Consider the following 27,567-nt stretch of genomic DNA (forward strand, 5'->3'; position numbering starts at 1 on the left):
TAGCTTAGGCTCAGCTACCATTGCTCCATCCCAGTACGGTGAAATGCAATATATATTGGTTAGAAGATGGGCCAGGTAAACTTACTTGGCTATTCCTGTCCCAGAGGTCTGGGATTCTTTTCTGGATTCGTTTTGCCAAGTGTGACCTCATTAACCAAAATGTCTCCTTGTTGGCATGTTTGCAGGTATACATGGGTAACAGGAAGAGAACCTTTGACTTACTACGATATGAATCTTTCAGCACAGGACCATCAGACATTCTTTACCTGTGACACAGATCATTTACGGCCTGCAGATGCTAGTAAGAGACCTTGTCAGCAATTGGATTAATAATAGATTAAAAATTGATTAATGGCTGATTTAAACTGGTGCAAGAAAAATGCGGTGAGACATCAGCTCTTTCATGTAGATGAGGAAAGGCAAAAGTTTGATCATGCTGAGAAACCACTGTTGTTGAATTTATAGAATTCTAGATCTGAACAAGTATCTATATATGTAAATGATCTAATTAGTGTTGCTGGAGTCATTCAAGGTACCATTTAAAAGTGTAAAGGCTTGTTCCTTTCTTCCTCTTTCTTGCAGTGCCTTCAAATGTACATAGCTTAATTTGCCTCCAGCTGCAGTGCAGTAGGTTGAGTTACATTATCCAGGTTCTGTTTAGTCTACACTGACAGAAGAGAGAGAGCTGATGTAAAATTTGGGACCTGTGTTTCATTCCCTGATGTAGTTAGGTCTGTAAAAAATGGGAACAGCACATTTACAACTGAATTTGTACAAGCAGCTTTAGTTGTGTTAAGCCTGTACTGTGAAGTCCATACGCAGACTTTTATTCTAATAAAAATATACAGTGATTTCAGTCATTAGAATTTGCCTCTGAAGAGATAAATCTTTGTCTCTTAGGAAGGGAGAGATACTAACAGTTGGGTGCTCCATTCTGAAGGCATAGTTACATAGGAGAGCATATTGTGGTTTTTTGGCACATGATAAACATGAATCCTGTTTTCTGAACCCAGTGGTGTAATTATGAGGTAGTAATATTAGCCGGGAAGTTGTTTCTATTTAGCATTCACATAAAGCAACAGCTCAGTAAGGAGCTAGAATAAGAACCCCAACTATCCCTTTATTGTTTTGTTCTCCATGGAATCTACTGCACCAACAGGAAGTAGCTGCTTGTCACCTCTGTACTTGGCAATGCAGACAGCCTGATATCTCTGTCAGACTTTTCTCCTGGAAAAAAGTTTAATTAGATGAAAGAAGAAAAAACACTGAGTGTTTGGGACAAAGGCTCCTGTTTGTTATGTGTCTTTTTGAATGATCACTGAGCTATATGAAGTGCTCTGTAGTGAGTTAGGCTGAGATCAGTAAATTCTTTTGTTATAGTGCAGTAGATTCTTCTTGTTAATCCTGCAGTAACTGATATTTCTTTCTTGTCCTTTGTTTATTGCATAGTAATGCAAAAAGCCTGGAGAGAGAGAAACCCTCAAGCACGAATTTCTGCAGCACATGAAGCTTTGGAATTGAATGAGTGAGTGACAACAACATTAACATTTATTTCCTGTCTTTTAAAAATCCATTTGATGATATTTTAAGGCCAGGGGTTTGCTGTAGTAATTTTTAACCACGATTGCAGGCCTGTCAAAGGAAGGCCTACCACAGAAGGAAAACAGCACAGCTGCATGTCTTGCTAGCTACCCAGCAGATCCTTAGGGTAGTGATGACAATGAGAGTCTTCCCATTGATGTCAGCAGGCTTTGGAACAGCATAGAAAAATGTTAATCAAGTTACCTCCTGATGAGCATGTGAAATATGCATTTGCAGGATGGAGAGTTCCCTTTTGGATTTCTCAGTCATCAAGAACAGAAGCAAGAAAGAAGAGACTCATAAACACATTCTGAAATACTCATTTCATACTATGAGAGAACATGATGTAATTTGCTGTGACTTTTGGTCCTTGAATCTGTTATTTATTTTTTCAATGAGAAGTGTAGTATTTTGAGATCCCACAATAAACTCGGTGCTGTGATGTTTTACTGGTATGGCAAACTGTATAAATGTTGCTAACATGCATAAAAGGAATCCTTTAGGTTGCTGAACTGAGATTGCTGCCTTCCAGAGTTCCATAAACTGGTGCTTTACAGATAGTCCTTCATGTGTTTCATCAGAATAAAAGAATTTTTTCTTCCTGTATAGTGATTTAACATGCAGCATAAAAGGGAAGAGCGAGCTATAAGCCTGTCCTACTCACATTTCACAGAATTACAGAATGGTTGAGGTTAGCAGGGATCTCTGGAAATCAGTATGCAACCTCTCCCTTCAGAGTCACCTACAATGCATTGCACAGAAACGTGTCCAGCAGGCTTTTGAATGTCTCCAAGGAGAGAGACTTGACAGCTTGTACCAGTGCTCAGTCACCTTTAGAGTAAAAAAAGTGTTTCTGAGATTCAGGGGGAACCTCCTGTGTCTCATTTTGTGCCTATTGCCGCTGGTCCTGTCACTGGGAACCACTAAAAGGTGGGAACCCTGGCACTTTCCTCTTTGCCCCCTCACTGCAGGTATTCGCAAACTTTCACAAATTCCCCCCAAAGCCTTATCTGCTCCAGACTGAACAGTCCTAGCTCTCTGAGCCTTTTCTCATATGTGAGATACCCCAGGCCCTACACACCTTCACTGGACTCTCTGCAGTGCATCCATGTCCCCCTTGTACTGGGGAGCCCAGAACTGGACACAACACACCCACATGTGGCCTCATCAGGGCTGACTAGAGGGTAAGGATCACCTCCCTCAGCCTGCTGGACACACTTCTAGTGCAGCTCTGCTGCACAGTCACGTTGCTGTTTTGGTTTTTGCTTGATCTGGGCTGGGTTTTCTTTGTTGTTGTTGTTTTATCTTTACAACTACATTTATAATCTGTTCTTTTTACATGAAAAATGTTACAGTTCTGTTGATTCTTTTCATATCATTACAATAAGGGATATGGTTTATATTAAAACAATAGTGCATAAAACTAGTCTTGATTTCCAGAAGGAGTTTTAGGGATGTAGACTTAGTGAGACAGCTGCTTTACTTTCTGGGGCAGTTGTCAGTAGGTGTACTCAAGGGCTGAGTGATACAGTACCTAAAAATGAGAGTTGTGGTGTTGTTGACTGAATATTTATTCATCAGAAGAGTTCATCAGAAAGGTACATGACAAAATTTCCTTGCCTCTGTATTTAGTACATCCTTTCCAGTCTGCATGTCTTCAAACAGTTTTTACATCAGGTGCCTGGTACCTTTCTCATGGTTTTTCCTCTGATATTCTTGCAGGTGTGCTACTGCTTATATTCTCTTAGCTGAAGAGGAAGCAACAACAATTGTAGAAGCAGAGAAGCTCTTCAAGCAGGCTCTGAAAGCTGGAGAGGGCTGTTACAGGCGCAGCCAGCAGCTACAGCACCATGGTGCTCAATATGAAGCTCAACACAGTAAGTTTTATAGGAGGGAGAGAACTTCCAAAGAGTTCTTTGGATTTGGGGTTTTGGGGTTTTTTGTTTTCCCCCTAAGAACTATGCACTCAGTGTTTGACATTGGCTGGAATGTGGTCCTCGAGCCAAACAATATTCTGTTTTAGTGTTTTTTCTTGATTCTGTTGCTGAGATGTCAATGCTCAGATTACAGATGTGCCTTTATTTTGTCAAGGCAGAAAATGCTTAAGCATGTACTTAACAGAAAAAAAAAATCAGAGCCAAAGAGAGATGACATTCAGAAAAGGCTGAACACCCTTTAAGATGTTGCCTTTAGCCATTTTGCAAACTCAGGCTCATGTTGTGAAAAGGCAGTACAGAATGGTGGAAATGTGAGTGAAGTGATGCTTTGCCTGCTTTTTTCCATCAGCTCTGGGGGCAAATGCTTACACTGTTCTGTGTAAAAGTTAGTGAGACCCGTTAGCCAGTAGGACACTGGAAGTTAGTTGCATTCATTAAGAAAGGTCACGGAAACAAAAAATTTTGAAATTGAGATAATAAAGTGCTTTACTTGAAAGTCTAGATTTTTATTACTTTTTAAAATACTTTGAATAATCAGGTTTGTCTGCTGTCCTATTTATTAGCTATTCCTTAAATCTAAGAAAATACATTCACTGACAATAAATACCAAAAATACCAAAAAGATAATAAAGCAAAAAGTCAAGGTTATTTCTAGACTACAGTGGATACCTTAGGCAAAAATAACACAAATTAATTGTATGAATACAAGCACTAACATACTTTCAGGCATCTTCAGGTCTCTCAGGACCCGATTTCACAGCCTCTGGCTATCCTCCATAATTTGAAGATTACTGATAAAAATTGTACATAGTAAAATTGTCTGTGATCCCTGGTTTCAAATGTGTATGCAAGTCTATACCTGAAAACCCAAGGTTTCATAAAGCTTGGGGGTAGTATTTTAAACATTTGTTGATTGTAAAATCATATTTAGGATGATTTTTGGTGAAAGTTAAAATAGAAAGCAGCTGAGCCCTTGAAGCAGTTTTTGGGCTCTAGCAGGTTTATGGTTGTCTGTGAAACCTTAGTTTGTGCACTCAATCCATCCTGAGTGCAACAATTCTGTGAAAAGTACACAGTAAGTGGTTAGTAAGCGCTGTCATGATGTTTTTGTCCAAGGTAACTTGGGAAAGTTTGTGCAGGCAGATACAAGTATGGTATTTCTGTAACCTGTGTGTGCTAGGTGGCCTCTGTCACCATCAGATTTCACATCCTTCAGTAGTGCAGCAGAGGAAATAACCGTTGAATCACAAAACTAAGTGCACTGTCACAGAGCAGAGAGGCTGAAAAGTAACTGCCAGCTCTGACCGTGCCTTCAGGAGGGGCTAGATCATCCCACTGTTCTGTGGCACTCGGTCTCCCCTTGAAAATGTCAGTGTGCACCCACAGACATTAGAGAATCTCCAGCCTCAGATGTTGCCTTGGACACAGGGGCTTCACGTGGAATTCTTTTGATTATATGCTAGACTTCTGCATGATTTACAAAGGTGGAGAGGAGGGACTGTGGAGGAGGGACATGTGGTGTGCAGTTCCATGGTTCTGAAAAGTCCTGCATTCCATTTCTGGTCTTCAGAGTTAATTCTGGGATGAAGAGTAGGCATTTCATCTTTTAAAGGTGAAATACACTGTAATCTCTTGAACCACAGCATATTGTTCTGTGTTTGTTTATTCATGTGTTCCACCTCCTTCATAAAATATTTTCTTAAACCATAAAGAGTAAATAATGACTTGGAGTACCTACCTTGCCTCTTTCAAAATGTGATAGTTTATTAAAAGCAAGGGCAATTTTATTTTTAAGGTTGCTCATGTTAGGCATCCCAAGTCATCCCAATCTGTAACCTCAGAGAATTTTGGCCTGAAAAAATATCTTGATTTCATAGTAAGTGGATGGCTTTTGACCATTCCTGCTCACAATCGTGAAAAGAAGCTTAACCTGAAATGTATACCTCATAGCACATTACATAAACATATTGAAACAGATGTAACTAATAAATTGTGTATTAAATACATAGGAATCAATAAAGAGATTAAGAATTAGGTAATACAGAATACAGCTAGAGAAATTATTCTCTCTTCTTTTATTTTTTCCTCTAAAGTAAGTCCTTTCAACCTGCTGCTTAATCTACTTGAACATTTTAATCACAGCTTTAAAACCATTTGTAGGTACTTGGAATGTTTTCAACACACATGTTGTTCTTATTATGAAAGGCTTGAAAATGTTAGGAATAGGCTAAAATCTTAACAGAGCACATACTATACACAAAGATAATTTGTAGCAGGTGTATTACATTTTCATGATTCAGTAATTTTATAGATTATTATCTGTCCACTCATTTCCTGTTGGTCCAGAAGCATTTTAAGAGTTCATATTCGAAGCGAATGAGAAGTGAAAGGAGTAAGAATTCTCCAGGAGAATAGTTATAACTGCTGTTTAGTTTCTGTCATCTTTGCTGCTAGGGAATCTTCTGGCACACAGGACTATCATATCTGAAATATGTTAATTTGCAACCCATAATTAGTGGTGTGAGGAATTTGAAGATGGTAATTGGGTAATGAATAAAAGCTGTAAACCAAAACTTCAGAGTATACTTTTCTTCTAATCATTAAGAAAAAGATTGTTAGGAGGATGAGGATTTCCTTTAATACTTCTTTTTGACAAGCATGTACGCAACTGTACCTTCAGATCTGCTTATATTTCACAGTGCAAGGCCAACCCAAGAGTACTTATTTATACCACTGTATGTCTTGATTATTTCCACCAATTTCAGTTCTGTTATGCCACATCTAATCTTCAGATTTTGATAACGTTTTATTAAAATTCTCGTGAAAGCTTTGATGGTAATGTGTAAGAAAAAAAAAGAAAAAAAACTGTGCTTCCTTTTGTGTTGGAATACTGAATTAACCTTTCATTTTAATGCTGTTTCTTTTTCCTCTTACACAGGAAGGGACACCAATGTGTTAGTATATATTAAAAGAAGGCTGGCAATGTGTGCAAGGAAGCTGGGAAGAACCAGAGAAGCAGTGAAAATGATGAGAGATGTGAGTTTGCATTTCTTTCGCATGTGATATTTACATAATTGTAGTATAGAAATTATACATTTTCTTGCAAGTTAGCAGCCATTCCTGCTTCAGTCAGCACTGCTGATATTTCTTTTGTATGTGTAATGTACATAAAGACTAACTTAAGTGATCATTTATTTATAAGGTTATGAAAGCAACATCAAGTACCAGATGAATGGTTACTCATGCAGACTGAATTTCCCATCCTGGTACATGTGCAATGAAGTGCAGTCTTTAATTATTTGATCATGAAGTTAGTAATACTGTTTTTCTGAGCCATGTGTTGAATGCTGCTAACTTCATAAGCAGGTCTTAAGTATTCTGTTTTCTCCTTCAAAGTTTAGCTCTGTGCATTGTTTGTGTCATACTATTCAGCTCTGAGGGTGTTATTTATTCATGCAAAACCTATCACTGAAAAGTCAAACCCCAAGTTGTGAATGTGTAATTAACTGAACACCCTCTGAGATGGAGACAGTGTTCTGTCTTTGTAGGCAGGGGAGGGAGCTACCAATGATAGATATAAGCTACAAAGCTGCAGACTTGAAACACTGAACAGTAGCTATTTTGGAGATGGCAGAAGGGGCAGCTGTTCACATTAGGCAGTGTACATGTTTCAAATATGTAAAATGCTCAAGTTTAGATGTAGCAGTGAATGCCCAGAATTTCTTTCAGTGATATTCCCAGGATGCAGATTAGGAAGACAGTTCTTTGAGGATGTGACTTACATCACCTGAGGTAGCAAGTCTGTGACAAAAGGGGGAATGGAGCCCTACACCTCTGGGCAAATGATCGTAAAACTACCTCCCAGTTTCCTTTGTCTCAGATTTCATATTCCAGCTCCCACAAAAAAAAATGAAAGAGGTGAATCCAGCAAGATACATAGTTCTGAAAATTGGGATGCAGGTGTTAAATTTTAAATGCACAAAATTAAATCCCAGACTGGAATGAAGCACATGTAAAGTGTGCTTTGGGCAGCTCAGATGAATGGTCCAGGAATCTGTCTAGTGAAAAGGGAAATTCTTGTTACGTGTCACTGGGAATTTTAATGTGAAAAGGAAAGTGACTTTCTCTGGAGCTGAGACGCTTGCATCAGGGGCAGTAGGGCAAGTGTGTTTGCCAGCTTGGAGTCCGGGACTTGACATCTTCTCCTGGAACTGGAGCACTCATGAGCGTTTTTTTAAAACACTGAGCAGAATTCACAGTAATAATGCAGATTCTTATCCTAAGTATCTACAGATGCCAAGGGGTGAGTAACTTTGTTTTCTGACTCTTGCTGGGGCTCTTCAGGCACACAACTCTCAATCTCCAGAACCACTAGAATCCCAGACAGAGTTGTTGAAATAGAGCTTGTCAAAAAAAACAGCCATTGTACAGCTAGGAGTGTGAGAAAGAGGGATGAGGAAGAAAGACCTGGTTTAGCAGTCTTCTGGTCAACTGGGAGAATGTTGATTTCAAAAACATTGTGTTCAGTCCAGCCAGCTCCACTGATTCTTCATGAATTTTGTTACACAAGCACTGTGGGACAAATACTGAAATGTTTTTGGGACAGACATTGGAATTCTAAGTTCTGGCATTAATACACAAGAAAGATAAAATTTTGAATTTCCCCTTCAAATATCACACATCATAATTATGTGAAATTCTGGAGCTTACTATGGGCTGCTAAATGTGTTTTGAGATTTGTAGATAGGGCTATGGGGAACAGATACTCTGAAGCATATTTCTGCTGATGTCAATATGTTTGGATAGTTGTGTATGCAGAGCACTTGGTCTGGGGACTTGGGTGGTCTGTCTAGTCCTAGATTTCTTATGCAAAGTGAAACAGAGCTTTGATTAGTGAATGACTTATTTTTTCACTAGAGATAAAATTGCCTGAAATTTATAAGCAAAACAGAAAATTGTTGAAGTTAGTTACAATGTGCATCTTGAGAGGCAGCACTAACAGGGAGACAAAGTCATCAATTTTTTGAAGAACAAAAAACACTCTTCAACAGCAATGTTTTGTTAAAATGAAAGGACTGGATGCTAGACAAAGGAGGTATAAAGATGGAATTTCATCTTAGAGAGTTTCAACTCAGATCAATGCATTCTGTATTTTTCTACTTAGAGACAAGTTCTCAGAACTGAATTAGATACCTTTACAGTTCTTCATTTTAAGCAAGCAGAGCTGAGAATTAGCAAGTCTCTAGATGAAATATTAAAGCAGCAGTAACTCTAGGTCACAGCTCCAGTACCCTGGGAGCAAGATTAGGGTCAAGTCAGCTTTGCAGATGCTTCTCCTAGACTGCCTTGGAGCTACTTATTTCTGATGAATGCATATTCTCCATTTCTTCATAGAAGACATAAATAGTACACTTACGGAGAATTTTGAAGAACATGAATCTGTCACTGAAGGTTTCTTTGTGATTGATGAGGAAGGAGATGAATTTATTCATCCTAAAAAGAATACAAATAATATGTTGGCTGGGGACTGCTGAATCTAACATCAGGGAACAGAGGGTGGAGGCCCTGTTTGTGTTTGAAAGATTGAAAACAGGTTTCTCAAGACATGGAACATGATGGAAATGAAGTGTTAAGAGGTTCATGACACCATCTGGGAAATATGATTGGGATGTAGTGAGTCTTTGCCACTTCGAAAAAATAAAATATTTGAGAGTGTTTAATTTATTGCATATATGAGGCCATCTTGAGGACATTACTGATGGATTAGATTGTGTTGCTTAAATTTTTTGTAAGAAAATACTGAGATCCTACTTAAAGCACCTTAATGGAAGGAAAATGAGCTGTTGGTGACTTAAATAAGAGTTTTATTTTATGGTTATATACACTGCTGATAGGAAAATAATATTTTTTAATATTATATTGAAGGTATTTAAAACCAGGGGCATTTTCTAAAATTGTTTTTAAAAACTGTTTAAAATCAAGGGTTCTTTAGTTTTAAAAAACTGGGTAGGAATTTCTGTTGCATCTATGATTAATTTTGAGACAGTGTTTTTTTGCTGGCTTTGCTGCTTAGATGTAATTCATTCAGTTGAATTAATGAGAACTACAAACCTGTAGTTTCCATGGAAGCATGTAATGAAATCATACATAGGTGTTGCTTTTGCTTGTATTTCTGATGATAATTATTTACTATATTTTGCTATAGAAACCAGCAGCTGTCACTATTTGTATATATTGAGTTAACTTGTGATCTCATTTTGATTAGTGTATTGTTGGAATAACTCCAATGTAGTCAACAGAATTATTCCAGTTTTATTATTGTTTATACAGAGCATGATATGGTCTGTGAGGGAACTAGATTGCTTTTACTGTCCCTGAGGAGAAGGTCTACAGTGCTTGTTGTTTTATTTGTTGTGCTGATTATGTTAGGAGGATTTTAAGTAGGTTGTTCTAAATGATGGTGGAGAATTTAGTATGTGCAGAGGCAAAAGGCCATCCTGGTGGCTGTGAGTAATCTTTAGTGTCCCTTCGTGTTGAATCTTCCTTGTGGGCAATGTTGCAAGCCAGTAGTGGTGATGAGCAAGGGCAGCTTTTTGTGCCACCTGCTTTCCATCTGCTCTTTTCAGAGTCCCTCACCATTACAATGGAGGAAAACAGGAATGTGCTAAGTTTGCATCTTGTGTTTTTCATTGATTGAAAACAGAGGATGTGGAAGGTATGCAAAGGCACTTCCCTCTCTGCTTTGTGGGCAACTGAATCCATGGCTGCACCACTGAGTGCAGGAGCAGCCCAGCTGGGTCACTGGAGTATCCAGATGAAAATGTACCATGCAAGAAAATGACTTGTCAAATTCATTGGAGCTTCATGGGATTGTTCTGGAGAACATTTGGTGAAACAAGCTTTTATTGAAGGGAGATGTATGTTTATGAAAGAGAACAGTGGAAGGCAAAAGGTATGCTAGTGGACAAAGCAAGTGGAAGTTCTTAATTGCTTCCTCCTTCTGAGAGAAGTTGAAGTAAACTCATTCTAGAGTGTATTTATCTCCTGCCCCATGGGCATGCACTCCCTCGCAGATTGCTTTGTGTTCTTATTAAGTATGTATTTCTGAGACACAGTGGAATTGAAACTTGTTCTATTGCAACCTCGTTCAGAATTGAGTGAGGTTTAAGGAGAGAAGAGGGTCTCCAGGTCTTCCTTAAGTCTGGAGAAGGAAAGAAAAAAACACTTTTTCAGGGTCAGAAAAGTGTATTTTATTTCTAGTGTCAGTCGTATCTGCTGAGAAATTACTCTTCAGACCATGATAAAGGACCTAGAAATCTGCTTTTACATATTTAGCTCTGACAACCATGCTGAGGATATTTCAGCTGAATGTGTTTTTGTGTTCATCTTGGTGCTCACCTGCAGCCAGTCACTAAATGTGTATTTTGTGCCACAGGGGACACCTAAGCAGCTTGTATTGTCAAGAGTGATGCATGCTTATCCATTGGCTGCATGAAAAGTTCTGTAAACAGTTGGGCTGCCCTAAGCATCTGAAATAGTTTAGGAGGTTATGTCACTTGGAGGGTTTGACAGGGTTCTCAGCCACACTAAATCAATTTTAATGGTATGAGTAGGTTGGGTTTTTATCTTCTTCTGATCAGTTGTATTAGTGATTTTTGCTGGTATGATAGTTCTGAAATCTAGCATACTTTCTTGGCAACTTCTTTAGCTGAGCTTTGAATAAGGATTTCTATTCAAGGTTCTGTTGAATTCTGTGTTCTTGTGTGCATTGCTGATTACTTCTTGAGTAAAAAATATATGTAGCCAGAACAGTGTTCTGCACCTTGAATTATCAAGTTGTGTGAAACAAAGTGAGTACCTACTCCTAATAAAGATGTTACGATCCCTAGCAACTTAATAACACAATTTCTGCATGACAGCTACTTCTGTCTCTCCCAAATGCTTCTGTGCTTGAGGCAAGGATTAGTGAGTCAGACTCTTTGGCTTGTGTTATACAGGTCAGGTTAGGCAGGCTGCTCTGCTGTGAGTGGGATTCTAGTTTTATTAACATCTGTAGCAGTTGTTTCAAGCACCATGTATTAAAATTTGAAGGGAAGGTACTTGGTTCAATAAGACCAGTGTTATCTCATAGATTTTACTGTTCTTTACTGCTACTGTACTTTTACATACTTTTGCTGCTCCTGTGAATGGTGACATTTGCCAGTCTCCACCACAGATTGGTATCTTCAGTTAATTCTTTTTCTGTTCCACAAGCACTGCAATAGTGACAAGTGATAAATGCTGATTTTAACATTTTCATATGTCTCTATATTCAAATACAGTTTGTGCACAGATTCACATGGTATGGTAAGTGGCTAGAGCAAGTTGGAATATCCCTCATTTCAGTGGGCTCTTAAAATGGAGACTTCTGTGATTCCCCTAATGATGTTTATTCCTTCCTTTATCTTCACATGACTCAGACCCCTCACTTTTAGTCATGATTGTGATTCTGCCCAGAACTCTCAAAAGCTAAAAATGGTGATTACCACCTAAACTGACAGTAATGTTTTTCATATAAATTACAGGTTTCCAGCACTGTTGTTCTATTAAGATAGAATATAGTCACATAGTCTTGGTGGGGGCCCTGGTAACTGGACTTCATCTTGTCCATCTTGCATCAGTCAATATTCAGAGACTTGTATAATGGTCTTCCATCTCTTTGGAATATCCTAGCTCATTTTTTGAGCTCCTAGATAATTTCCTCACTTTATTTCACTTAAAAATCCACTTCTAAAAATATGTGAGTTTCTGAAAAAAAGTACTTTGGGATGTTCTTTCAAGGATTAATTCTGCTTCTGTCTACTGCTTTTGCCACCTCTTAGTAGCCACTTTTACTTTCAGGGAGAATTATGTATTTAATATGAATTTTCATGGCCCGGTTGTTTCTAGTAGAAGGTATCCCTGCCCTCAGCAGGGGGGTTGGAACTAGATGATCTGTAAGGTCCTTTCTAAGCCAAAACATTCTGTGAATCTGTGATGCAAATAAAGGATATATTTTTCAGCAGGACTGTGAGTAAAGACTTTATTTTCATGCTTTATAATATTTGATGTAACAAACATTATTATAATTTAGAACTGTTACATGTTTTATATAACATGATTGTTTAGTAGTAAGTATAAAATCTGGAACAACTTGTGCTCTTCTGGGTTCATGCCACATCTGTCTTTAAAATTCCCTTTATTCCTGAAATACATTCATTTTTTACAGCATAGTCCAAATAACAGCATTTTCATAATTGTATTCCTTAAAGAACTTGTCATACTCTAAACACTTTAATCCTCCAGTTGAGAGAAAACTAAAAGGCTGCATGCTCTAACATATTTCTTTAGAGTTTGCATATTTAGTAAGATTATTTTTCATTTCATTTACTCATTGTTAATCCTACATTGTAGAGAAGTCGTATTATCTTTGAATATTGTGCAGCACTATGTCTAAATTCAAGTTTAAAATTGAAAGTTGGCAAATTATAAACCCATGCCATCCCAGAGTTAGTGTGAGCTGGATCTGGGTCTCTTTTCTGACATTCTGAAGTTGTCAAATTTCCTGAACTCCATATATGAGGAAAATACAAGGCTTCTACTGCTAATAATTTCCAAGCTTCAACAAGAGGATCTGACAGATTTGGTTTCTTAGCTGGTATCCTCTCTGAGCTGTAAGAGGGTAACTGTAGAGCTGCTTCCAAACAAACCAGTCATCATTTACCAAAAGGAATGCAGTACTTCCTATTAATGAATTGACAGAATCCTACTTTTGCTGTAATTAAGTAATTCAGGTAATTAACTGCTGTAATTAACTTTCATTCAGGTAGGTCCAGTGTATTTTAGATACTTTTTCAACTCCCAAGAGTTATGACGTGTTTTTATCACATGAATCCCGCTCACAAAGAGACAGTGGTGGAATGAGTTGCACTTTTAGGACCAGGAGTTAGACTCATTTTTAAGCATCTGAGGTTTTTTGTGTGCTAACTTTAGTCTGCTGACAGTGTTTCTGCCCTTCTGTCCTTGCCAGTTGAGCTGGCCAGGAGAACAACTTAAGAATTAGTGTATCTAATTAGACATCAGAAGGTCAACATGGAGTGACATGTTGCCAATGTCTCATGCCCAGGGAGAGCTTCAGTCAGAGCTTAGACATCCTGAAGGGTTATCTGCAGACAATGAAGCTCACAGAAATGGAAACTTCTGTTTTCCTACTCAGAAATGGGTTGGAGTTTTACCTTTCCCACCTTGTTCAGCTGGCAGATTAGGGGTCATATACCAGAAAGCAGTTTATGCAAAGCACTTGTGAAGATGCCAGTGCTATCCATACTGTGTGCTTGGTCCTTCAGTTTTGGTGGACAGCTGCAAATAAAAGATGGCAGCCTCAGCCATTCTCCTTTTAGGAGACAGTTTTCCATTTCCATTTCAGATATCCACAGAAACACATGCACTAGTAATTAAGGTTGTAGCAGTTTCACTGTTTGCACTGAATTTCCCTTGTTTTCTTGTTGTTTCTTTATTTTGAGATGAATTCACAATTCATTTTTTGAATGCATTCAGTTGAGTACATTGATGTGATGAATATTACTGTTTGTTTGTTGAGAAGACAGGAGTACAAGCAGCAATGAATGATTGCGTGCCCTGCCCACAAAATTTGTGACCATGCATACAGTCATAATGCAAATGGAGAATAAATGTGTCAACAGCAGGCTATATATAACATTATTCATTTTTCCACCTTTGTATTCCCTTGAGTCCTGAGGTCTAGTTGTCAGCATAAGCTGGAGGTTGTAGTGGGTTTCTATACAAATAATGTTTTCTGGTTATTTGATTAATGATGTTAATGTTGTCACAGCGAGAATAAAGGATGCAGACATTAAAGCTGCATTCCTTGAAAATGTTTTAAAAATTAGATCTAAATGAAAATGCCATTAACTGAAATACTCTCAGTTAGGGAATCTTCTTCAATAAATGTCGTTTGGGAGATGAAACTTGTTCTTCATCCAACAAATCAGGTGTGGATTTCTTTGTACCATAAGGTATTTTTTCCAATCATCATTTTTTCATATCTATCACAAAATCATTGAATCTGCACCCTGTAATGTGAATTGAAGTGAGCCTGGGAATAGGGTGCTTCTGGGACTAGTGTTCAAATATGTTCAGATTGTGTCAGACTTACTTCCAGAATTTTTCTGCAAACTTATATTCCCAAAATACTATTTATCTAAAACATTAAAACTGAATTACCTGCAAAAGCTACCTTTTCTGTATATTTGCAGTATACCTAATGACTCTTTCAAAGAAAAGCAGCTCCGCTTTCTACACCTGTACCTATTTTCCCCCAAACACGCAGATTAATTGGAACAGAATATGTACTAACCCAGCTCCAGGTCTGACTTTGATTGCCAGAAAGTATTTTGACCAATAGAAGTTCCAGGTAAAATCCTTGTGAACATAGATTTGGCATGATATGTTCAACAGCTATTTGAATATTCTCATGTTGTAAGGAGGGAATACATTTATAGCCATGTGGTGTCTGTTTTCACATGGTGTGAAAATCAGTTTAGATCAGTGGAACACTTCTCTTTAGTGCCAGCCAAGAAACCAACTAACTTGAATTTTACAATGGCATTTTTAGACCTAAGTAGTGTACATGTGAAATGCTGTAGTGGCTCTGTGGCTCAGGAAATCTTGAGTGCTGAATTTGGTGGCTGTCTCTTGAGGTCTGAAGGTGTGGAGAAAGATGATAGCAGAGCCTTCATCTTGTCTCCAAGTGCAGTGCTTGCCACTCAGATAAATTTATTTCTCAGATTACAGTAAAGAAGTAAAAATAAATTAAATTTATAAGCCAAATGATTTGGCAAATACTGGTCTGTAACTTCGCAGAAAATAAATCATTGGGTGCAAAGGGATGTCTGTGCCTCTTAAACTGGAGGCCCAATTAGAGCTCAGTGATGTACACGTCTGGCGAACTCAAGGGTGTGTTTTTTATCCTGTGTTTGGGAAAATGTGCCCATCTTTACATCTCTGTGTGGAGTATGAGCCAGCTCCCCCTCCATCTGCTGGGGGGGAGCAAGCTCAGTCTGCTCCCACTGCTCCTCAGCGTGACCCAGTATGTGGCCTTCCCTGACCAGTCATCAGACCTGGTGGCAGTTTTTTCTTTCCCAGTGTTTGCTTTCACTATGAGACCTGAAAGATGACCTGTCATAATATTCTTCCATCCAAGTGGCTTTACTTTCTGGCAAGTTTCTCAGTAAACAAATTTTTACTGGGACTAGAAATTACTTGCAGTGAGAACTAGAAACTCTACATCCAGATATGAGAGAAAAATGAGTTCATGTCTTCTCTTTCTTTTTTTTAATAGCAAACATGCTGTCATTTATGCACAGTCAGTGTTCAAATAGCTGAGTGGTCACTTAGAGATGTTTTATTTTTGAGGCTACAGTATTAACTGAGTTCAGTATTACTGGTTTAGACTTCTTAATGCTCGACCTTTCCCAGATGAAACCTTTATTAACACTTCAGTTTGGTGGCCTGGCAGTCCAGACAGTGACCTTTATTCCTCTGCTGTCTGAGACAGGCTTTATCACTCTGACAGAACCTAATTAAAATAGCAAAAAAAAAATAATCAGTGAGTGATGTCAGTGAGAGAGACAGAACCAGAGTAAGAGCTTTTACTGGCCAGAGTACATCTATAACTAGCAGCTCTTCCCTTCTCTTCACTGATGGAGGGAATGTTATTTTGCCAGCCGTTATTCATTCTCAATGAGCAGGGATAATCTTTCTTAATCCCTTAGAGAGGTTTCTTTGCAAGATGTTCATTTCAAACTTTAAATCACATTTATGTAGAGCCAGATTCTGTCATGCTCTTTCCTGCCAAATAGTAGCTTCCTCTCTTAAAAATCCAATAGTGAGTAAGGACAAAAATGAAGAGAAGTAGAATTAATGATGGATCTTTAACTAATGAATACAACTATGTGAATTTTCACCTGCACTTACTTTTCTTCGCAAACAACAACTTAAACTTTTTATTTTATTCTCAAACTCTTCCACTTAACCTACATGAGCATCAAGATCTCAAGATCTGTGGTCTTTTTTTTTTTTTTCTTAAATGGAGGAGAAAAGCTTGCAAACTATGCAGTTTTGTTTGTGCTGTTTTTCTCAGCTCCAGTCAGTGAAACCAGGAGTTTATGGCCATCCCCATGCCATTAACATGAAAAGTTCAGTGACCTCTTTCAGATGCTCTCTCAGTGATCTGATTCTCACCAGAAATTTATATAATCACTTAAACAAAACACTGCCATTCTTGCCTTTCATTCTAATAATCCTCAAACTGCAGCAAAGTCAATGCTATTCCAGACAGACAAATTTAGAATCTTAAGGTCAGAATAGTTCCTCCATTAGCTTGTACCAGACCATTTCACAAGAAAGAAATTCTCTGTGCTTTGCTTCTGTCTTTACTTGTTAAGGTCCCTTTTCATAACAGAGTGAAGAAGCTCCAGTGCATTACCTTTCTCTCATTTTTTCAAGTTCTTGGTGAATATCCATCCCTTGTTTCAATCTGTTTACTTTTATCTTATCTATTTGTGAGATTAAGATCTGCTGGTTCTCATCAGTTTTGCTGTTTGCGTATTGAAAGGTAGGTTTATTAAGTGTCAGAGTTTTCAGATCTGGCTTATTATTTTCAAATAGAGCAAAGCTGACCTTGAAGCATATTCTTTACTTGGCATGTTACAGTATTTCTGTCTCATAAACCCTATCAGAGAGACTGTAAATTTTAGTGTTTCCCTGCAAGTTCCTGAGAAGCAGTGGTAATATCAGCTACCCCAGTTCTTCACTGTCAGGGACCTTTTGTGCTGAATCTACATCATGAAAGCAGTTAAACAACCATAAAGGGGACACAAGGAAGCAAGGATCTTTTATCACTTCAGTTCTTTAGAGAATCACACTGACAATAAAAAATATTGTTTAATCAATTCTGCAGTAAAAAACATGGATGGTTCTTATAGGTGTGGCTTAAAAAAGAGGTGCAATTGAGTATCAGCTTCAGCCATTTGAATCTATGCAGATACTGAAACTGAGGGTATCTAAAAACAAATTCCTGGTATCTCTCAATGGCTTAGTTCATAAAGTAAAGGCACTTACTTTCTTATGTGAAAAGATTAGATTATTTTAACACCATATTTCATTCAGTTTGTCATACAAGATGTATTCCTTAGTTACAGTGTTTAATTTGCATAAGCTTTACCTTTCCTATTGTTCCTTTCCTTTCCTTTCCTTTCCTTTCCTTTCCTTTCCTTTCCTTTCCTTTCCTTTCCTTTCCTTTCCTTTCCTTTCCTTTTTTCTCTTTTTTTTTAATTTATGGCCACAGTTGCAGTTGTGTTCTTAAGTATTAACAATTACAAATCCTGGTATCACATACTTGATATATGGTTGCATATATGTAAGCTTCTCTGTGTAAGTAGATATGTAACATCTCTAATTTGATGTCATTGTGGTTTTTCAATGTATTTTATGGTTTCACCAGAGAGGTGCTGGACTACGTACTACTGATACACTGGCGGTACACTGGTGAAATTCTTCCCCAGAACAATAACTCTTTTTCACTTTGAAGAAGCCTGTTCATTGAAGGAGAGTTGTGTGTTCAGATAGCTGGGTTGTTGGATTGGACTAATTACATCCTATACAAGCATGTCTTGACAAGAACCTGACCTTGTATCCATTATGAGCTCAGAAGTTTCTGAGATAATAGTGAGCTTTGGGAAAGAACTAAGAGCAAGGGGAACTGAGGAGTTTTACCTTGGTGTTGTCTATTTCAATGCATTTTGAACAAGAAACCCTTCTCCATTTTAATTATCTAACCCTTTCATATGTTATTGATTGTAGCTGATGAAGGAGTTTCCCCTGCTCAGCATGTTCAACATCCATGAAAACCTGCTAGAGGCTTTGCTGGAACTGCAAGCATATGCAGACGTCCAGGCAGTCTTAGCAAAGTATGATGGTAAGTTCAAATATGTATTTGTATTTTCTCTAGGTGATACACACAGAAGAAATATATTTAAGTCAAACTCCTATTATTTAGAAAACACTGTAATTAAATTGATAGACATGAGCTTCATACATGCCCTTACACAATCCTTTATCCAAAGATTAAATACTGTGCATTTTTTCTGCCAGCCATGCTGAAATCATTGTACAGGGTGATGGCACTCACTGGCAGCTCCCCTGTCCTTTCTTTGTTTTCTCTTGATGTTAAAGAATGACTGTTTAGGTTCTGCATAATTTTTATTGCATGCTATTCAAACCTTTTCTGAATAAGATATTATCAGTTGCCCCATGGACTTACCTGTGATTGTTGACTTAGTAGCATAGAAGAAAACGTTGATTTAACTTCATAGCAGTCTGGTGAGTAGCAGACTTCATTTCTTATAGGTAAACCTTGGAAAACCCAGAAGACTAGGTGAATATTTTGTATTATTTTGTTTTGGTTTTCAGTAAATATTGGTTTATACAGCACTGCAACTCTTTTCATATTCAAATCACAGCTGCTGGAGCTCTAGCTCTTTAAATTTGAAGACACCAGATTTTCAGAGACGCAGAAACTGGCATACTTTGTTTAGTTAAAAAAAAAAACTGGGTTTTCCTCATATTGTGTAGAAACTTGGTGACAAAACCAGGAATATAATCCAGTTCTCTAGAGCAGCATTCATCAGCCTGCACAGTGCCACTCTTCCTCTTCTTACTGCAGTCCCTGGCTTACTCAGTAGCCACTTTCCAAGTTCTGCAGCAGGTGAATCAGGGAACCTACAGCTGTCAGTTTCCTACTGTGTTGCTACACAGTCCTCATTCATCCTCAGAAAAATGTCATTCTATGCACTGGGTTATGGGAGTTTTTGAAAGGAATATTACATAATGATATAACTAGAAATGAGATCATAACCTGCATGGATCAAATAGCTGGCTTAAGTGAAACCTATGTAGCCTTAATTTTGATGTTTCTTAACTCTTTTGCCAGGTTGATCTTGTAGCCTTTAAAATGTTGTCAGTTGCTAGCTCTTAGTGTCTCTGATGCTCTTTGAACAAAGATTTTAAGGCTTGAAACATTCACAGTTTTGGAAAAGACAGAGGGACATTATTTGAGCTACTCTTGTATGAATGCCTACCAATATAGGCTCCTCCACTGGAGCCTATATCCACAGTGCTCATTTTTCTTTCTCATGGTTTCTTTTAAGGAATTGGCTGGTCTTCTGTCCCATTTGCTTACTGAAGTGTCTTCTCTTCTGCATGCTCAATTATAGCTTTTAATTGCTCCCACTTCCTACCAGAGGCTCCTTGTTCAGCCAGTACCACTCATTCTCAGTTCCATTCTTCTGCTTTTCCTAACTACCTATCCAAGTCTTCTCTTCAGAGCACTGATGGTCAAGATACATTGCCATCCACTTTACAACTTCCCTTGTAACATCTTTTCCATCTACCCTTTTCTCAGTGGCTTCTGCCTCCTCTTCATTTGTCATTCTCTGTTGCATTTCCTGGGTGCCAAAAAGAACAGTAAGAGCTCACGCAGACAGAGAATTCTCTCCTGTCAGCCCCAGTACTTGGGCCCGTATCATCACACCATGATCAACCATGGCAAAGGGCTGGTGCATGTTCACTGGAGCACTGAGACCTGTACTTGTTGAGCAATGAATCTTTGGATGGTATAGCCAAAAAAAAAAAATGCAGAAGCTCCCATTAAATATGTGCTAACTGCTTTCTTCTAACATCTTATAACTTAGGAAGTTAAGATAAATTTAAATGAGGCTCAGAACAGACCATTGGCTTGGTACTAACATGATCATCCTGCCAGATTTCAGACTCCTGCAGTAGACTGTCTCAGAGATGAGGCTATTTAAAAGAAATATAAATAAACGGCTGATTACAGGCAACATTAGTGATAATCACTCCTACCAGTCCAGTCTGGAATGTTTTCAACTCTTTTTTGAGGTCAAATCATTCTAAGCAGAGATCAAAATGTCACCCAGGCCCTTGAATACTGCCATTCAGTAGCAGTAATGACTCTGGAAGAGATCTTGGTTGTACTTAGTCTGACTGAAGAAATTGGCAGTTAAAGTGGTAACATCAGAGTCTTTCTAGTAGCTCCTTGTATTTCAGTAATTCCTGTGACACTGGGAGCAATGCCTATGTTCTTCATTTTGCCATGTTAAAAAGCAAGTAAGGAGAAATGGTGGTTTTTATTCCCCAGGCATCACTGTAGGTTGGCACCTTCTAGTTTTCAATGCAGTTATGAGGTAATAGTCCTGGGAAGTAGCAGAACTGTGACAGAACAGGGTATTAAGCCTGTATTCTCAAATCTCAAGACTGAACTCCAGTGCGAGCTCTACTTTGGCATAATGAAGGCACTGATCCCTGATTTTAAACAATGCCATGGTAGCACTTTATGTCATGGAAGTTGATAAAAATTGAAAGTGTGTTTCATTTTCTCAAAAGCATACGCTAGAGTCAGAACAAATGAGACTTTTAAAAATAAAGCTCTTACTTTGGCTGTTTGAGCACAGGCAGTTTCAACTCACACTTTGCTATGGTGTGTGTATGCACTAGGTTTGCAAAAGGACTCAGCAAACAAAGGCTTAACCAACATAACCCTTACAGTTCATGAGTCTCAGAAGGCCTGTCTCAGGGAGTCTCAGCTCATTTTAGAACTCATCAGCTTCATGTGTTGTAAGATTTATTGGAATATAAAACACTGAACTCATTTATACTTTCCTATCTGCAGTTTCTGTTGGTCCCACTCCGCTGCTTTTTTTTTGACTAAGACCAAACCTGATTTATTGTATTTTGATAACACATGAACAAATTATTTCCTTGAGCAGTCTGCTCCCACCCTGGGCTAAAATGTTGGACCACATCATGTGAAACCTCAGCCTCTGCAAGCAGATGCACTGCTTTAGCAAAAGCCATGTGTTAAATTGTGTTTATATTATGTACCTGGCAACAGAGCTGATGTCCATACTCATTATTCATGGAAAAAGGGTCTCATTAGTGGAACAGCATGCACTGTTGCTGAGCTACATCATTATGGTTTCAGAGTTCAGTGTCTGTCAATAGAGTGAGGATGACCTAAATACTGTTGAATTCTGAAAATATTTTTGGCTCTGATTTAACACATATCCGTGTTATTTACAGCAGAAATAGCTATGGCTGGGGGTGTTGGTCTGCTTGTAATGATGCTTGGAGGAACTGATTTATTAATTTCCCTGGGCAGCCAGTTGCTTTGATAGATATTAAGTGATCACCTGGGCACTGTGTGAAAACTCAGACTTTTCTGGCAATTTAAAGTCAGGTTTAGAAAGAATGGATGCCTCTGTGTTTAATCTTAGTGATGCAATGGTTCCTCTCTAAACCTGTCCTTGCTTTCATTTTTTAGAAGCACAGTGTTTTCCAGTGAGACTAAAAGCCTTCTTGTTTGCAGGATGAACACCTTACACAGATTCTTCTCTCACATTCTTCTCTCCTTTGCAGAGAAGGAGAAAGACCCTCATGCCAGAGTTCCAAATGCAGAGTTCACTTGAGACAATATTTTAGAGCAAAGGACACACAGAAGGGAAATGGGGTTTAAATACAAAATATCTCATTCTGCTCTGTGCTTTGACACTTTTAATTTGATAACAGCTTGCTCAAGCAGAATCCTACTTTAAATTAGTTTTAAATCAAAATGCAGGCCTTTGAAGAAACACTTGAGAAAGTGGAATACTTGGAATACTTATAACTAAGTGAAATCCGAACAGTTAACACAGAGAAGTGACTTTTCTAAAATGTAGTCAGTTCAGGACTACTGTCTTTTCTCTACCCGCTTCTGTCCAATTTCTTATTGTTCTTACAGATTATGCATGTAAATTCTGTTTATGTTGAAGACAATCCTTTTGTAGAGAGTTGCAGATTGATGAAGCAATTGCATGCAGCCTCCAGTTACATTAGCTATGGTCTCCAGGGGTTTTGTAGATAGTTTCATTACTTGCCATGTTTATATTTTACTTTTTGGAGGTATGCTACCTGGTGGAGCTAACTGGGTAGGTGTTGTAAGTGCAATGAAGAGTTTTCTTCAGAAAGTGGCAGTATGGAAGCAGCCATTCCCTCATACACAGTATTTTACAACCCTTTTGTTTCTTTGAAAGAGATATCTTAAGATAAGTTCCTTTTAGTTATGGTTACACCAAAACCTAATCTACCTTCTCCAAGAGACACAAATCAAGACCTTGAGTTTGTGTAACAGTAATATCAAGAGAATAGTTTGTCTATGTTCCTGTCACATCTTTTCCAGCTTATGCTTGCAAGACCTGATTTCTTTCCTCCGTATCAAAATCACTTGTCACTTCGGCTAGGTTTCAGCAACAGTTTGTGTCTGTTCATACCATCTGGTTTCTTTTTTTTTGCCAAATGCATCTGTGGCATTTTTTGTTTTGCCTATTTGTGCAAAAGCACAAGAAGTGTAAAGTAATTATACTAGTCTTGCTCTCTTTAACTTTCTTAAGCAGAAATTATTCCTTCCCCTCTACAGGCATTTAGAATTTAACGTGGTCAAGTTAAAGTGGCTGACACTTGCTTGTGGTCACTGATATGCTTGTCAGCAAAAGTGGCATGCGAAGTGTTTAAAATCAACAGTAAATCTTCCCGTATCTGAATAGTGTAAGTTTTAGTTGTGGTTATGGCAAAATAAAGGCTACTTGTGGTTTTCCCATTGTAACACAGGGGCTGTGTTTGACTGGGGTGTTTCCCACTACTGAGAAAGAATGCCAAAAGTACAGAGAATCAGAACTGAGTTTCATAAGCAGCATATTCATAGCTGTGCTCCCTCCAGCATGTTTTGTACTACATTTTGTGGGAAAATGTGATCAGTGTTCTAATGGGATATTAGATATTTTTGATAGCAGTTTTCCCCTGATATTCATCTCATACTTTTCTTTAATGATTTCCATCACATTACTCTTGTTTTTAACCATTTGTATCAGCTTCATTCACTTTCTTTCTTAATGTTTGTGTCTTTATAGATGACTGCATCTCTCTTCTGTCATCACTGATCCAACCTGCACATATTTATTTGCTAGAGTGCTTACAATCTGTAAGCAAGTCTTCCTATCACCTGTGCAAAATTTGGAATAATTTGTGATTAGTGACTTACATTTTTGCATTTATTAATGACTAAAGCAATTGCAACATGCCTGTCTAAACATGAAGATGTTTAGAACCTTCTGCTAACTTGGTAAGGAATGTTGCATCATTCCATATCCAGATTCATAATTTTTTTTGTTTTAATTGCTGTTGATAAGAGCAGTAGATGCCATGACCATTTTAGATATATAGCGTACTCTGCATATCCATAGCATCTTTCCATCAGTTCAGTCTCATAAGCAACTGCTTAAGAAGCAAATGAATTGTAAGAATTCACTTTCCCAGCCCTCCTCATACATGAATGGAGCATATTGAAAGGAAATTCTTATAAATTAATTCTAGATTTTTGTATCCTGTTTGATGATACAAGCAATAAGAAAGAAGGAGAGTATTTTCTAGATTGACACATCAGTTTCTATTAGGCAAAAATGTCCTGATGGATTTGACAACAGAATAGCAGTCACATCTTTCAGCACATTGTGGGAGCTCCACAAGTAATCACAGGAGGGTGGGAAACAGTGTATGTGAAGATATTTTGCCAGATGGCTCAGAGAGCTGGACACAGTCATTTATTAAAACTTCGCTTTGGTTCTGACAGAATACATATCTCCTAGGGCCAGTTTGGACACAATTCCCTTGCTAAATTCAAGTTGTTACCAGACATAATGGTTTATGGCTCTCTAAAATATGAGGGTGAAGTTTTGGAGATGAAGCCAAAATTATTTTAAAGTATTGTAGTCATAGACTGGCATATGGTAGGACCAAATACTTTTGGTCTAATATGTAGCAAACAAAAAGAAAAACACTTTTGAAAGCAAGCAGGCATGGATCTGTTAGTTGGACTCAGTTGGACTAGAGGTTGTCCAGCACTTGCTTCCCACTCCAACCACTCTGTGATTCTGTGATAAACATGAACATTTGTATCTGTTTCTTCCATTGCTAGGGGTTTATAATTATTATCCTCAAACAAGGGCTGCTTGCTTTCTAGGAGCATAGTACTGGAAGAGACCTCCTGGGTGAGTCAGGGCCCCTGCTGTTGCATTCCCTGCATGATGCTGCTCCTTCCATGAGCTGAGCAAGCTCCATCCTAGAATTAGTTGGTTTTTTGCCCCGCTGTTCTCCATGGAGGTCTCCCTCAAATGTTCATTTCACAGAGACTTTCTTTTGATCTGCAGCCTGAATTTAATTTTGAACTCTTTATTCTTGTGCCAATGCTGTCCTTTACCTGAGCAACCCTTCTTCTCTCCTGGTGTTCCATGTGGGTCTGCGTAGGAAACAGTTGGATCTTCTCTAAGTTTTTATTTTATTTGGTTTGATACAAAAACAGTCCAATCCTTCTGTTTGCTTTTGTTGTTCTTGACCATAGGTGATCAGATTTGAACACAATATTCTTTGAGAAATCCCATTTCTTCTGCAGAAAGGACTCACATGGTGTGTCTGAGCCTTAGCTCAACTCACCTCATTTCTCTTCCTTGCAGATGCCAGCTGTTCATTGTGAATCATTGTGCACTCTATATGCACAGATGTTTCCAGCTCAGGAACACTTACTGTCTACTAGGACACATTTTTTTTGTGATACTGTTTTAATATATTTAAAAGACATTTCTGTTTACTGGAAATAACTTTTAACTCCTGATGTTAAGGAAAACTTAATATAAAGAGGGCTATTGGATATGTTCAGAAATATTTTCTCTTCCTATCACTGAAGATGTGCTCATGCCTGTGTCTGTAGCTGTCTTCTATTAGTGGAGTAATGAACATATCTGTCATCCAAACTGCTCTGCATGCTGTTGATTTTAATTACTTCAGTCACTACAATTACATACTCCAGTGAAATTATAGTTGCAATATATAATAGGGAAGCCTCCAGCAGGATCTGTACATCTCATACTTGAAGTGCAAGTGCATAAAAAAGTAATAGCATTTAACAGGCAGCCTTTTCAAAGTGCTGCAGTCATTCTGGCAATGTTTTCGGTCTCACAGAATAACATTGTGCCTGGTTGCTTGGTTATTAATAAGTGAAGGATGGTGACTGCTGAGATAGTTCTTACTTGTTCTGTTTAACTCCCTTCTGGAGCCTAACTCTTGCAAGGCACATGAGTTCAGTGAGTAACAAGTGTCTGTTAATCCTGAAGTAGCCAAGTTATCTTGGTAATTTCATCTTTCTAATCAAATTTAATGACAAACCAAGGGACAGATAGTTTCTTAGAGCAACAGTCAGATAGATTAGCTGCTCCTCACTTCTACAGTGGACCTACCTCAGTGCCTTGTGTTTGCTGTGCTTTCTGTTTGCCATAGGAAGTTATCAGCGTGTATGCAAGGGTTTGCAGAATCCAACCTTTAGTGGGTTTGGTTTATTGTGCCTTGGGGTTTTCTTCATGTGGCTGTTATCTTTAAATTTTTAATGCTGGAATATTTCAGTCTCAGTATGTGACTGCTGGGTAGATTACAGAGTCACAGAATAAGCTGAGTTGGAGGGGACCCACAAGGATCGTCAAGTCCAGCTCTTAGCCCTGCACAGGACATCTCCAAGGATCACACCATGAGATTAAAAATGTGGAAGTCAGTTCTCTGTAACAGTGAGAACAAATATATCACTCAAGTCTGTTAAGCAGCATTTCTCTCTACCTTTTGAATGGATTGCTGGTAGAAAACATGTATAAATTAACGAATGGGTTAAGTCAGATTTATGGTCCTGTGTGTCTCTGGAACAGGATAGAATGGCTAGAGAGTGTCTGGTGAATGTATGTTTTGGTCCAATATTTTCTTAAGAGGCAAAACACCTTATTTTACTGTAGATCTTTAACTTCAATTGATCTTGCAAGTCAAATCCATTATTACTTGAATAGCTGTCTTGTACAGCTGCCACATGCTCATATTAGACAGATGCTTCTCAGTGAAAACATGAAGAGTGAAGTAGATAGCCCTCAGGTATTACTTAGATACTTTGTGAACTATGGAAAAATCCAGGTATTCCAAATCATCTATATATTTATCTACAGAGCAATGAATTCTTTCATTATGTCTCTGTCATGTCACTCTTTAAATTAGTTCTCTAATGATACCAGTTGCTGTTTAAATAGCAGTTCCAGAGGTCATTAACACACATTTTAAAGCCTGTATATCAGGTGGAAATTTAAAAATCCGCGTGACGTGGCAGCATAAGTCCCAAGATGAGAAAGTATTCTGAGTTCACATACTAATTTTGTGTATGTCATGCTTACTCTAAAGCATCAATCAAACACTTTTCTTCCGTACAATTTTAATATTCAAATGTTTAATTTTTTTCTTTCTTTTCAACAGATATAAGTTTACCAAAATCAGCAACAATATGCTACACAGCTGCATTGCTCAAAGCCAGAGCTGTCTCTGACAAGTAAGTGTTTAAGAACCACATTCCAGCAAAATTCCTGATTTAATGTAAGATTTTTCTTAGCTGAGCCCACACCCTAACAATCTGCTGATTTAGCAGGAAAATTAAGACCTGCAGTAAATTGATAAAATTACTTTATATATAAAAAATTTGTACTGATCAAACATTGCACTTGAGATACTAAGGAAGAAGAAAAGAAGAGAAATAGCATGAATTCAGTTCTTGTTTCAGTTTTATATATACTCTCTGGGTGAGCTTTGGCTTCCTAGATAGTATAGTGATGATGCAACTGAAAAGGGTTGTGTGGCTGAACCTCTTCAACTTTGTGTAAACCTGACCACAAAAAGGTAAAAACTAAATGTGGATGCACTGGTAACGATGTCATCTTAAAAGTGCTGTCAGCAGAGTGCTCATCTAATTAAATAGCGGCAGGTGGATTTAGCATTATTATGTCAGGGATTCTGAGAGGCAGATGACATTCATATTTTTAGAGAC

General features: G+C 38.1%; 1 protein-coding gene across 5 annotated transcripts in view; it reads left to right on the top strand.

The window, feature by feature from the left end:
* Positions 1-27,567, top strand: part of ST7 (suppression of tumorigenicity 7) — a 125,939-nt gene that overhangs the window by 79,493 nt on the left and 18,879 nt on the right. For all 5 annotated transcript variants that reach the window (XM_041471466.1, XM_041471464.1, XM_041471461.1 and 2 more), the window contains 6 exons: positions 186-301; positions 1,450-1,525; positions 3,304-3,458; positions 6,457-6,554; positions 18,420-18,534; positions 27,003-27,075. In XM_041471466.1, the coding sequence (XP_041327400.1) occupies positions 186-301; positions 1,450-1,525; positions 3,304-3,458; positions 6,457-6,554; positions 18,420-18,534; positions 27,003-27,075 (633 nt within the window). The remainder of the gene's footprint in view (positions 1-185; positions 302-1,449; positions 1,526-3,303; positions 3,459-6,456; positions 6,555-18,419; positions 18,535-27,002; positions 27,076-27,567) is intronic.

This window comes from Pyrgilauda ruficollis, unplaced genomic scaffold (genome assembly GCF_017590135.1).
Source record: "Pyrgilauda ruficollis isolate IOZ18807 unplaced genomic scaffold, ASM1759013v1 scaffold27, whole genome shotgun sequence".
In the NCBI taxonomy this organism is placed as follows: domain Eukaryota; kingdom Metazoa; phylum Chordata; class Aves; order Passeriformes; family Passeridae; genus Pyrgilauda; species Pyrgilauda ruficollis.